Genomic DNA, 12,919 nt, shown 5'->3' on the forward strand with positions numbered 1-12,919 from the left:
CTCCTAGCCTGCTTGTAACACCCAAACACAAGTACACACAAAATATACAAACCTTGTGATTTTTTGTAGGGGACCTGATTAAAGCAATCTGGACCATTTGATTAAGATCAGATGGTAACCACGCCTTCCAGCTAAGAAGGGGGGTGCATTGGACCACACTTTGTGGGGATACATCTGATCTGATCCCATACATCAAAGCTGAGTCTGGAAGATGGTTGACAAACACAATCAAGTTCCCTCTCTTTTTTCTTCAATTTTTTTTTATTAATTAAAAAATATTATTACAGTATTTATTTTTTGTTACAAGTATTATTATGGACTTTTAAGTCTTTTATGGAGAGACCCAATAAAAATTTGGACCACCCTAAAATATTTACTCGCAAAATTTTCAGTTCTATAACACATTTTTCATAGGGTAGGGTGGTCCAATAATATTGTATGGAGTGTAGCATATGAAGTGGTTTTGAAAATTGGAGTTTGTTACCAAGAAGCAAGTCGAGCCCAGACTTGACTGACAGTCCTTTTTTCTTAATAATTGTTTGAAATGATATTTCTACCGAAAATGTTAAACGTAGCCTAGCGTAATGTTTAAGCGTTAAGTAAATTTTTTCAATGTAGAACAAGTAAATGTTTCATTTCACCAATAATGTATAATTTTATCATAAACTCTTACATGTAACTAATTATAATTGAGCAGAATATCTCGTGTATTTAATATTTAATGCTTATATGTATCCGTTGTTTTGGTGTTCGGCTCTGGTGTTGTAGGACTTGAGTAGCCAGTGAAGTGGTGACAAGAACAAGTCTTGAGTTTGTATTTTTCTACACAAATATGATTGTTTGGGAGGGCATTTGGCATTGAGATTTGGAATATAATCATAAATTGGTACAGATTGATTTCAGAGCTTTGTCAACATATACTTGGACAAATTTACCAGAATCCCATGCATTATACTGTTTGAAAATATCAAAATAAACTGCAATTTCTTTTTTCTATTGTGGAGGGGCCAAAGAGGGAAGTCAATATAGGCTAAAAGCCCAAGATTGTAGGGAGTATAATGGGCCTTTAAGCCTACTTTTTATGTGGACTTTTGTTTAGATCCAATTTAGCCCAAGTTTAGCTTCCTAATCTTGCTGTAGATTTGGCAGCAAAAAAACCTCACAATGTTGCATTGATGATGTAAATCTGCCTTAGAGAAGAGAATGTAAGAGACTTCTTGGACATCTGACTCCTGTGAGAGTCCTCCAAATACGCAGGTTCATGGCCTAATATATACTGCATACGAGTTAAGCGATGAAATCACGTACTCTTTCCATTACATTACAATGTTATACACCTATATCTGTATAGAGTTCTTCCTATCTACTTGTACTCTAGAGTCAGATGCTCGTTAGTTCATAAAGTCGAATATTAGTTTCATGAAGATTGTCATCATTAGCTAAAATGTCAGTATGAGATAATATGATCTACCTACAAGTAACTTATCATCATTGTTTACAAATGCTGTAGGTTTAATCTTACCCTCACTGAGGAACTTTTATGATGTTAATTGTTTTGCCTCCATTACATCATAATTGTCGAACTCTTTTATACTAGTCAAGGAGTAGATCCTATAAAGAGAATTCGTGTATGGAATTGATCTCAATTCTCATGTGAGAAATGCCACCTTAAGATATTGGAGCTTTAGCTTACATTTAGCCCAACAGATAGAAAAAAAAAAGAAGAAAAAAACATGAGAAAAGAAAAGAGAGAAAATAGCATGCATCAGCAATTGACTTTGATTATTAAAAATTAATCAAGGAGAAATACAGTTCTACATTATGAACTGACATGCAGAAGACACCTAAGGACTACATATACAGATTACAGATTGCATTCAGCACATCAGGGAAGCCAAAAATGGGGCTCAATTGCTTAAGGTCAGAAGTAATTCGACCCACCTTGTGTTAGGTATGATGGCAATAATGAGACCTTACATGTTATACAAAATGCTGAGTTGGGTATTCATTCTCAAGTCCATTATAGTCATAATAGAGCCTCTCTCCTTTACGTATATCCCTATTTGCAATTAGCAAAACTCTGCATTCACCACCAACATCATATCTTACACACTTCAAGTTCTGCTTCTTCTTCCCCTCCCTGCATTAAAAGCAAGTTCAAACTGGTCACTTCAAGCCATTATACAAGTCTTAATACCAAATGATATAGTTGAACTAAGTGGAAACGGTTTCTGAATGAAGGCTGCAGTAATTGGGAGGGAAGCAAAATCCTTCCTAAGATACCGGCTTCTCCAAAGGGCAAAATTTAGTTTGGCATCAACATGTATATATGAAGAATACCGTTCAAGAAGGGCCGCAATTAAGAAAAAGAAGAGAGCTTACGGAGTGTGGTTGTTGATGCCATTGATAAAGCGTGCAATGTTACTGCGCTTGTCAGGGCAGACCACGAGTCTCTGTGAAGGATTACTAGCTGAAAGTAATGTCATAATGCTATCCCCATCATCATTTTCACAGTTCCGGAGATAATCAACATCTCCAACATATTCTGTGATAATTGTCAAGTCCCTAATGAATTTATCTGCTTGTACTGTGAACCTGTTTGATTAAATACCAACTGTTAGTTGATCCTGCTTTTCTGCCATGGTGTGCAAGTCTAAAATTTTAACAAGTCTACTTACCCTTCTTTAGTATCAAAGACAACTAGAAGGGGAGGCCAATCCCCTCTTTCCATCATTTTCTTGCACAGATGCAAGGTTTCGGTGTCTTCTTTTGACATGACCTAAACCAATTGAAAATTCACATTGATCATCAGGGAACCTTGTAGATTACAGCAGTGATAATAATGGCAGCAAAACTATGCTTGATTAATGTCAAGCGTAAGAGAATACCATTTTAAGATTTCAAACAAGTAAATGTGTATGTATGAGCTATCCTACAAAACATCCTTACTGGCAGAACATCTAAAGGGATCAAACAGACAATATGTATTTTTGGAGTTCTCACAATTAGATTTAAGTTTTAAGGCCTACTGATGCCCAACTGTAATAGATTAACCTTAGGAAGGGCAATGAACTGAACCATAACAAACCTGAAATACTAGTAAAAAGCTCACATGTCTGGCACAACAACATGATTCCAGCAAACAGTAACATTTCTCTTACTAATGCATATCTCATAGATAGATTATGTAACTTGCAATAGTACATACAAAAAAAAAACAAAAAAAAAAACAAAAAAAAACAAAAAAAAAAATTTTAAAAAAAATGTAACGGCCAACATGAATGCATTACCTGCATTCCTCCATCCTCCAAAGCAGCATAATTTGCTGATCTAGGAGCCATGCCTGGGACATAAGTGAGCTCATTGCTAAATTCGGTCCCAACTGATCACTGAAGAGAACAAGAAAACCTACTCAGATAGGCAACAAAACACAACTGTATAATACTCGGTTTTACTTTCAAATACTGTTTGAAAGAAATAATGACTAAAATTATGAATTGTAGCTCCACTTTCTCTGATAGGCTGCAAAAAGAATTAAGTAAGCGGTTTATGCATTGTGCCATATTTATTTGATATCATTTACTCATGTTGTTAATTTGTTTTAAGGCAGAAGCATATTCCCAATAAAACTGTGAAGGTGATGATCAGTGATAGAAATGGAAATGGCAATACCTGTGGAAAAACGCAGGTAGTAAAATATATTTGCAGATTTCTAGATTAGCACATACACACTTATCATCAGAAACTAACTACATTCTCATATCTGAAGGTTCTGCAAATTGAAAAGGCAAGGAAGGTAAGGTAAAGTTGAGGGGATGTTAGTAAAAGAGAATGTGTTTTAAAGAGACAGGAGTAAGTGGGTGCTGAGTACTTACTTGGGTTGACACAACAGAGAACAGTAAGCAGATAATTAAGCATCAGCTGTAGGACTACTTAAGGGATATGTTAAATACTTAAATGTAAGGCCAGTATTCCCCAGTTGGATTCTGATTAGAAAGTCGTATGTTTAAGTAAGGGATATGTTGAATGTATGGCCAATACTCCCCAGTTGGACTCTCACACCGGCACTTCTCTGTGAGCACTGCAGAGCATTTACTAATTGTGAGTGACTTCAAGTTGGAGAGATTGCTTATCTGATGCGGTAGGGATTCCAGTCTGGGGCACTCCCATATATAGAGGCTTGTGAGGGACCTCAGGCTATCAATCCACTCTGGTATAGCCTTGAGTTGTTTACAGTTGTCAATGCGCAGGTATTCAAGACTGAAAAGGTATTGAATCTCATCAGGGAGAACTTCTATCTCGGGATTACCTGAAAATTGCAAACAACAGAGATTGGGAAAGCAAGTATTCAGGGGGGTTAGTGTTTGTTGTTGACACAATGGTAGAGACACACTTTTTTTTTTTGAAAGAAATGGTAGAGACTCTCTTGAATTGTGCTTAATATAGAGACGCTCAAGAGAAGCAAAGCCCGGCCCCTTGGCTATTGCAATTGCCAACTCTATGCTGTCTGTTGACAGGGCCTTCAGTTTAGGAAATGCAGGCCTCCATTCAGTGAGATGATTCCGATATTGAACATCATGGTGCTGTCTTAAATCGTGGTCTCCCCTCGACGACATATTCCACCATCCCTTCAACTTGGGAATGCCCTTAAGCCGAAATGTTTCTATGCTGGGGAATAAGGACTCAGGAGTAGAGGCTTCGTCATCAGCATTATTGCTTCTACTACTAGTATACTCCTCTATGTACTCCACATTATCTAACCCCTCAAGAAATAGGTCTTTCAAATAAGGGAGCCTTCCCAAGTGACAAAGGTATCTGCACCTTTGACAATTTAATATCTTGATTTGAATCAAATTTGGAAGCCTGCAACGGAGATTATCATCTATCATCCAGCTTGGTAATCTCTCCCCACCATAACCTTGTATCTTTAGATATCTTAGGTTGGCATGGGGTTGAAGGCCTTCTAGCACCGTCTCATCTTCTTTTGTGCTATCCCAAAAATCAATAGACAAGTCTATGAGCTTCTCTTTTCTTCTCAAGTTTGCCATCCTAGCTCCCGACACTATATCCTTTGGCTGCTTACACACCTGGATACTCAACTCTCCCTTCAGATTGTTGAGGTGTTTAAGGTCTTCCAACCCACCTACATCATTGGCCTCAAATTTTCTTCGCGGACTTTTCTCACTGACTACAAATAGGCTTAATGTTTGAAGATCTGTCAGATTTCCCAACCCCTTAGGCATATGGGTCAATTCCAAACACTCACTTAACTGTAGATATCTAAGCTTCACCAACTTGCTCATGTCCTTCGGCAACTCTTGAAGGTTAATACACGAATACAATTGAAGTGATAGTAGATTCACCAGCTTCACGACTGAGTTAGGTAGTTTCACTATAGCAGTTTCTGACAAGTCAAGATGTCGCAAGCAGATTAGCTCACCTAGCGATGTTGGTAACTTCTTTATCCATATCCCGTGTAGGTCCAATACCTTCAAACACTGAAATCTTGAAAGCATCACTTTATGAAAGATGAACCAGTTCCTCGTTGTTAAGTTTGTTTCCCTAGATACCACAAGGAAGGACTCGAGGTATTTAATTTTGGAGAGCGAGGAAAGGACATCCCATGATGAGTCCACCACATTGCCAACAGACACATGATGAACTCTTTCATCAAATTTTACAGTGTTTGAATCAACCATCTTATACTTATGTCCTGCGAGCATGACAACAGCATCATGCATCACATCATGCATCTTTAAGCCATCACTTCTTTGGAAAAAGCCACAGTTTAGCAAGCCGAGCATATATGCTTCCCCTGCTTCTTCAAAGCTTTGGTTCTTATATTGTGGCTCTACGTAACCCAAACAAATCCAGAGACGAATCATTTCATCTTCATCATATTCAAACCCCTTTGGAAATAAAGCACAGTAAGCAACACAAAGCTTCAGCTTTGCATCTAGTTGGTCATAGCTAAGTTTAAGTGTATGCATAATGTCACGCCCATAGGTAGAGAAATTTGCAAGCTGATCATTTCTAAAGGCCTCCCATTCCTTCAGTGTAATTTTTCCTGCTAAGAGGCCGCCAATACTCCTTATAACAAGGGGCACATTAGGACACATCTTTGCAATCTCTTTCCCAATAGCCTTCACACCTGGTTCTTGTAACTGTGTAAAAGCAATCCGTTCAAAGAGTAGCCAAGAGTTGTAATCTGTTAAATCCCCGAGCATGTAAGGACTGGTGGAGTCCATTGTTGCAGCAACTTTCTGATCGCGTGTGGTAATGAGAACTTTACTCCCATAGGCACCAACTGCTAGCAATTTCTTTAATTCTATCCAAATTAGCCTCAAAGCTCCATTGTTCCAAATATTATCAAGAACAAGCAGAAACTTCTTTCCAGCAATTGCTTCAAGGAAGTGATGGTACAACTGATCTATATCACACCTGCGAGGCATTTCATCCATAACAGATGCTAAGATCTTCTCCAGCACCTCTTCAACACAAAATCCCTTAGTTGCATCAACCCAAAACCGAACATCAAAACAGCATTTCACCCTTTCATCATGGTACACATAGCGAGCCAATGTCGTTTTCCCAACTCCACCAATCCCAACAATAGATGCAACGGAGAGGGTCTCTGAAGCAATGAAGTTGTTAGAAAGCCTGCTTATGATGGTGTTCCTTTCTTTATCTCTCCCAATGACTACATCAGAGATAATGTGAGACCCAGCTGTTTGGACACTTGCTGCCTGTGTTTGGTATGCAGGTAGTACACTAACAATGCTACCAAACCGAGCATGGTCTCTTGCAATGGATTCTAGTTTCTTCCCCATATCCTTGATATTCCGAGCATCTCTAAATCGAGCAATAAGCTGGTTTGATGTAGAAAAGAACAAGCCCGCCTCTTTCATGAAACTACTTCCACCCACGACTTTTTTATTCTTGGATTTAACTGCTTTTGCATCCAAGAAGTTCACCAACCTGTTAAGCTCCCAGCTGAGCTTCTCGAGCACATGTTGTTGAACATGGCTGTGCTCTTGCATTAAGTCTGCATCAAGGAGTGCAGCTTGAACGATGGTCCTTGTTTCCTGAAGCCTTTTCACTTCAGACTCGAGGTTCACAATTGACTTGATCTCTTGATAACTTTGGGAAACCAATTTCTTCACAGCAAGTTCAATGACTGCAGTCTCAATGGCTTCACTCATCTTACTCTCTGTTTGGTCTCCTTTTTCTTACAGATTGATAGTCATAATAAGTAAAATATTGTTAGATTTATCTTAATATACAATATATTATTGGAATAAATGTCATATTTTTATAGATTTTACTACGAAGTAATATATAGTTAAAGATATTAATAGTCGAAGTTATGATAAAAATGAAAATGTGTCAATATATAGTCCATATTACAATTATAAATGCAGTCTCAATGGTATATCAAAGTGTAGAATTGTATATCTTCTTCATGCTACAAATTTATTTATATTTCACATGATATATATGAATTACACAATCAAAATATTTAAATTTTAACCAAATGAATTAAAAAAAAAAAAAAAAAAAAAGAAAGAGTAAGTTCATCAGATAAGTATAGCCAAATGATATAAATTCAGATAATATTTTTTCAGATAAAGTAATATAATCCAAACAAAGACCAAGTATTACTACATAGGATTGGATTTGAAAAGAAAAAAAAAAAAATCACATAACCGTCAAGTTTATGATATTTATATTTTTCAGTCCAGTCATATACTATAAATAAATATATAAAATTAGGATCTGGTGAGAAGTTGAGAAGTGAGAACCATAGCTTAAAATGAGAATAAAGAACTAATTTGAGCTGTTAGGTCATCATAATCAGACGGTCATGGTTCTTGTGTCATTATATGAATGAAAAAAAAGAGTGAGGAGTAGCTCAAGTGGTTAGAGTTTCCTCCCAATTCCAGGTGATTCTGGATAAATTCTTACCCCGCCCTTGTGGCTCTCTAAACACCAAAAAAAAAAAAAAATATATGAATGAAAAGTTATATAACTTAAGAGGGATACCCAGTCAATTTTATCGGGGGTATAATTGTTTTTTCAAATACTAGTAGAGGGGTATATGCGTCTTTTCATATACTAGTTGAGGGGTACATGTGTAATTTTCTCACCAAACAATAAAAGCAAAAAGCAAACAGTGATTGAACAGCTCATCAAAAGTACTTAATAAATGACCCTGTTTTTCAATATATTTACAAAAATGCTATCAGATTAACAAAAATTCATTTATCTAGCAGATTAACTTGTATTTTCCCATAACTTAAACCGTTTTAGGCCTTAAAGATTTATAAATCTATCATTACTGAAGCAATTTCATGATTATTAAAGTGTTTAATTCATTAAAAGCAACAAATATATCGAGTTAAAATTTGCAAATATATAAAAGCTACTTCTACCTAAATACTTTCATCAATTTTAGATTTTTAAAAAAAAACACTTACATGTAAGAGCGAATTTTGGCAAAAGTGCAGACTGCAGAAAAGAGGAACTGTATATCAAGGAAGCAGCAGTTGCTGGTATTAGACCTGAATAATTAAGAATTCAGAATTGATTTTGCCATCTTTTGTGGATGAAACTTCGCCAAAAAAAAAAAAAAAAAAAAAAAAAAAAAAAAAGAGTTGACTTACATGTCACATCAGTAAATGTCACCCACCGTAGACTTGTATAACCTTAATTCACCATATTGACTTGATTAGTACATACATGCCACCTATAGTACTTTGATATTCCCTCTGTTTTGTGTATGGAATTGATCTCAATTTTCAAACGAGAAATGCCACCTTAAGATTGTCAAATCTTATGTAATATTTTTTGGAGCTTTAGCTTAAATTTAGCTCATTTACAATTTTATTTTTTTAAATAAGGATAAAAAAAATACTGTAATTTGCATCGGCAATTAACTTTGATCATTAGAATTTGCTCAAGAAGAAATACAATTCTACATTATGAAGTATGAACTGACATACAGAAGACACCGAAGGACTACGTATACAGCTTACAGATTGTACTCGACATCATTAGGTATGATAGTAACAAGGGAGATGTTATACAAAATGCTGAGTTGGGTATTCATTCTCAAGTCCATTATAGTCATAATAGAGCCTCTCTCCTTTACGTATATCCCTATTTGCAATTAGCAAAACTCTGCATTCACCACCAACATCATATCTTACACACTTCAAGTTCTGCTTCTTCTTCCCCTCCCTGCATTAAAAGCAAGTTCAAACTGGTCACTTCAAGCCATTATACAAGTCTTAATACCAAATGATATAGTTGAACTAAGTGGAAACGGTTTCTGAATGAAGGCTGCAGTAATTGGGAGGGAAGCAAAATCCTTCCTAAGATACCGGCTTCTCCAAAGGGCAAAATTTAGTTTGGCATCAACATGTATATATGAAGAATACCGTTCAAGAAGGGCCGCAATTAAGAAAAAGAAGAGAGCTTACGGAGTGTGGTTGTTGATGCCATTGATAAAGCGTGCAATGTTACTGCGCTTGTCAGGGCAGACCACGAGTCTCTGTGAAGGATTACTAGCTGAAAGTAATGTCATAATGCTATCCCCATCATCATTTTCACGGTTCCGGAGGTAATCAACATCTCCAACATATTCTGTGATAATTGTCAAGTCCCTAATGGATTTATCTGCCTGTACTGTGAACCTGTTTGATTAAATATCAACTGTTAGTTGATCCTTCTTTTCTGCCCCAGTGTGCAAGTCAAAAATTTTAACAGGTCTACTTACCCTTCTTTATGATCAAAGACAACTAGTAGGGGAGGCCAATCCCCTCTTTCCATCATTTTCTTGCACAGATGCAAGGTTTCGCTGTCTTCTTTTGACATGACCTAAACCAATTGGGAATTCACATTTATCAGGGAACCTTTTAGATTACAACAGTGATAATAATGGCAACAAAACTATGCTTGATTAATGTCAAGCGTAGGAGAATACCATTTTAAGATATCAAACAAGTAAATGTGTATGCATGAGCTATCCTACAAAATATCCTTACTGGCAGAGCACCTAAAGGGATCAGACTGGCAATATGTATTTTTGGAGTTCTCACAATTAGACTTTAAGTTTTAAGGCCTACTGATGCCCAACCCAGCAACAAATACTCTTGCCTAATTAATTCAGATGAGAAAGCTATATTCTAGGATTTCAGTCAGCATATCATTGTTTGTAATGCACTGAGTTGAAGCATCACTAGATTTAGTTCAACTTGGGAAACCTATACCAGAACTCAACATGAATTAGTTGTAATTCATGCATTATTAATCGAATACTTGCCCATCAATGAATTGAACCATATCAAACATGACATACTAGTAAAAAGCTCACATGTCACCACAACAACATGAATCCAATTCACAATGACATTTCTCTTACTAATGCATATCTCATAGATAGATTATTTGATTTGCAATAATACCAAGTATATAAAAATATGTGACACCCAACATACCTGCATTCCTCCATCCTCTAAAGCAGCACAGTTTGCTGATCTAGGAGCCATGCCAGGGACATAAGTGAGCTCATTGCTGAATTCGGTCCCAGTTGCCATCAGCGCGGTAGCTAAAGATGCCATCTGCTCCAATCTCCGATTAGGGTCTTCAGTTGGGTTGAAGGGCAACAACTTCCTGCTCTTTTTTGACACCACAAAGCTACTAGAGCGCTTCTTTCTTTTGCGAGAATCTATAATCAATTAGAAAACTTTAACAATTACCACCACATTATCCACCAAAACTACCAATAGACATAAGGGTTGATAAAATGGAGTGCCATAAAGAACGGTTTTAGGCATCTACCTGCCATTGACTTTTCATCTTCTACAGGTGACTTTTGTATTCTGAAGAAATCAACAATTTTAGTCTGCACCAAAGGAAATGCTGCCCAAAGGAAGAGAACTCGGTATAAAAAGCTGAAATGCAAACTTATTATGTCTAAAAACATGTTCCAACAACAATATCAAACAGACAAATATCACAGTAAGAAATTCTTAAGCTCAACAAAAACAACAATAAAATCATTGAACATTTCGATGAGTGTAACCGTAATGCTATCAAGTATCCAACAAAGAAGATTAATCAGAAGCATTGGAACCCTTTACAAGATCTGTCAACCAATACCATTTTAACATGCAAAGTATTCAACTTCAACCATTTGCAAATTACAATGTGTCATATCTCACAACATTTTCCAGCAATGTACTACTAAAATCCCACACCAATTTGAAGCAATAAACCCTTTCATTCACATTTTCCCCCAAATTTAGACCAATTTATAAAATAGGACAAACCCTAATTTCATCATTAATTTCCCAATGTTATGCTATTGCACCACATCAACAAAACCCAAAAAATCAAATCAATTAATGTTAACCAAATTAAAGCAAACCCCAGTAGCATAGAACAATAGATTAACATGCAGATCCGACAAACTTCACTAATCAACTATTACTTCAGATCCAAACCCCACAAATTTCTAGCTGATTGTCATGTAAAATGGCGATTGATAATGAGAAAATAAAAACCCACAAAATATCAAAAAGAACCCAGAAACATACTTTTGAGCTTCTTGGCACCAGAGCAAATTGGGCAAAACCAGGAACCTTTAGGAACAGCAACAAGAATGGGTTTAAGACAATACAAATGGTACCCTTTATCGCATCCGTCGCATAGCAACAAATCAGGAGCATTCTTCCCAGATCTACACTCTTCACAGCTCACATCTTCAAAGTCTAAATCTGACTCAGATTCAGATTCTGATTCAGGTGATGGTGAAGGGGGTTTATAGACGGGTTTCGGAGCTCGGGTTCTTCGGCGAAGAGCTGCGGAAGCCATTGAAATGGAGGAGAGAGAAAGTAGAAAGGCGGGGAATAGTGGTGAATTTGGTGGTGTTGTTGGGGGTATAAGAGGAGTGAAGATGTTTGGCGGGAGATTATTTTGGTTTCGCGGTATGTTTGTGAAACAGTTTTGGCGGTAAAAGGTGCTTTTGACTTTGGAGAGAAGGATTATTGAAATGGCCAAAATCTGGGTATGTAAGTAATGTATGTTCAATATGAAGTACATCGTATTTTGTTTCCAACAAAAAAAAAAAAACATCGTATTTGTGCATTTGTTTACAAGTCGTAATTGTCAATAATATACGGGTACAATTGTATCTCATATATTAGGTACCATTTTCAAAAGTTTTGACCAACAAATATGTTTATTCAAACAATTGTTATTGATTGAAAACCTATTTGTGCCCGTAAAAAAAAAAAAAAAAAAAAAAAAAAAAAAAAAAAAACCTATTTGTGGGAAATAATACTTTTTATATTATAGGAAATGTTTATGTCAATCAAACAACTGCTCTACTGCTAGACCATTGTAGAGTACTTTATAGGAAATTAGACTTTTTAGGAATTAGAATGCCAACCAAACAACAGACGATGTAGGCTTAATTTATTTGTTTATTTTTGTCAGAACTTTGGTCAATAAATATCCTTTATTGTCAATATAATACATAGTATATCAGATAGGTCTTTGTGAATTTGTGAGTCTTATAATGAATTTTGGAATCCAAAACTCATTACCTAAAGTCTTACACCACTTTTATTGCAAAAAATACAGAAATCTTGTATATGAATCTTAAAGCCAAAACTCCACAATATGGCAATAAACTCATCCTAATAGGTGGATATGGCTCATAATACACCACTACTCCACTAGGTATCAAATAAAAAGTAAAAATTCATTTCCAAACAACAATCAAATACATCGTCAAAAACACACAAGGAATTATGAATTAAAAATCAAATTCAAACCTTGTACAATTCTAGTTTCATTCTTGATTCCAAATTCCAAACCCAAATCATTTTGTAATCAACCCCATTTTAAATCC

At 36.1% G+C, this 12,919-nt stretch overlaps 2 protein-coding genes across 5 annotated transcripts; both read right to left on the reverse strand.

Annotated features, from left to right (window-relative positions):
• Positions 1 to 1,756: 1,756 nt before the first annotated feature.
• LOC145631361 (histone-lysine N-methyltransferase ATXR6-like) lies at positions 1,757 to 11,986 on the reverse strand. Its single transcript, XM_081683432.1, has 11 exons — positions 11,601 to 11,986; positions 10,843 to 10,923; positions 10,500 to 10,729; positions 9,779 to 9,879; positions 9,483 to 9,695; positions 9,083 to 9,240; positions 8,478 to 8,561; positions 3,291 to 3,385; positions 2,679 to 2,779; positions 2,383 to 2,595; positions 1,757 to 2,140 (listed from the first exon to the last, which is right to left on the reverse strand). Exons 1-11 carry the CDS (start codon positions 11,875 to 11,877, stop codon positions 1,981 to 1,983), a joined length of 1,713 nt encoding a protein of 570 aa, XP_081539558.1. The 5' UTR covers positions 11,878 to 11,986; the 3' UTR covers positions 1,757 to 1,980.
• Positions 3,342 to 8,612, reverse strand: LOC145631637 (disease resistance protein RGA2-like). 4 transcript variants are annotated; one of them, XR_014112412.1, is made up of 4 exons: positions 8,478 to 8,612; positions 3,876 to 7,228; positions 3,673 to 3,772; positions 3,342 to 3,389 (listed from the first exon to the last, which is right to left on the reverse strand). XR_014112412.1 is itself a non-coding variant. In XM_081683758.1 (2 exons), exon 2 carries the CDS (start codon positions 7,200 to 7,202, stop codon positions 3,954 to 3,956), a length of 3,249 nt encoding a protein of 1,082 aa, XP_081539884.1. In that variant the 5' UTR covers positions 7,203 to 7,228; positions 8,478 to 8,612; the 3' UTR covers positions 3,344 to 3,953. The 4 variants fall into 4 exon arrangements, 1 of the variants encoding a protein (XP_081539884.1); XR_014112410.1 differs by having other exon boundaries at positions 3,673 to 7,228; XR_014112411.1 differs by having other exon boundaries at positions 3,344 to 3,772.
• Positions 11,987 to 12,919: the final 933 nt, after the last annotated feature.

This window comes from Chenopodium album, chromosome 5, assembly GCF_948465745.1.
Source record: "Chenopodium album chromosome 5, dcCheAlbu1.1, whole genome shotgun sequence".
NCBI classification, from domain to species: domain Eukaryota; kingdom Viridiplantae; phylum Streptophyta; class Magnoliopsida; order Caryophyllales; family Amaranthaceae; genus Chenopodium; species Chenopodium album.

Excerpts from the sequence above, each read along its gene's own strand:
- LOC145631637 (XM_081683758.1), bottom strand. The coding sequence starts at position 7,202 with ATGAGTGAAGCCATTGAGACTGCAGTCATTGAACTTGCTGTGAAGAAA.
- LOC145631361 (XM_081683432.1), bottom strand. The coding sequence starts at position 11,877 with ATGGCTTCCGCAGCTCTTCGCCGAAGAACCCGAGCTCCGAAACCCGTC. Across the intron at positions 10,730-10,842 it reads AGATGAAAAGTCAATGGCAG|ATTCTCGCAAAAGAAAGAAG; the intron begins GTAGATGCCTAA and ends AATTGATTATAG. Across the intron at positions 2,780-3,290 it reads TGGAGGATGGAGGAATGCAG|GTCATGTCAAAAGAAGACAC; the intron begins GTAATGCATTCA and ends CAATTGGTTTAG.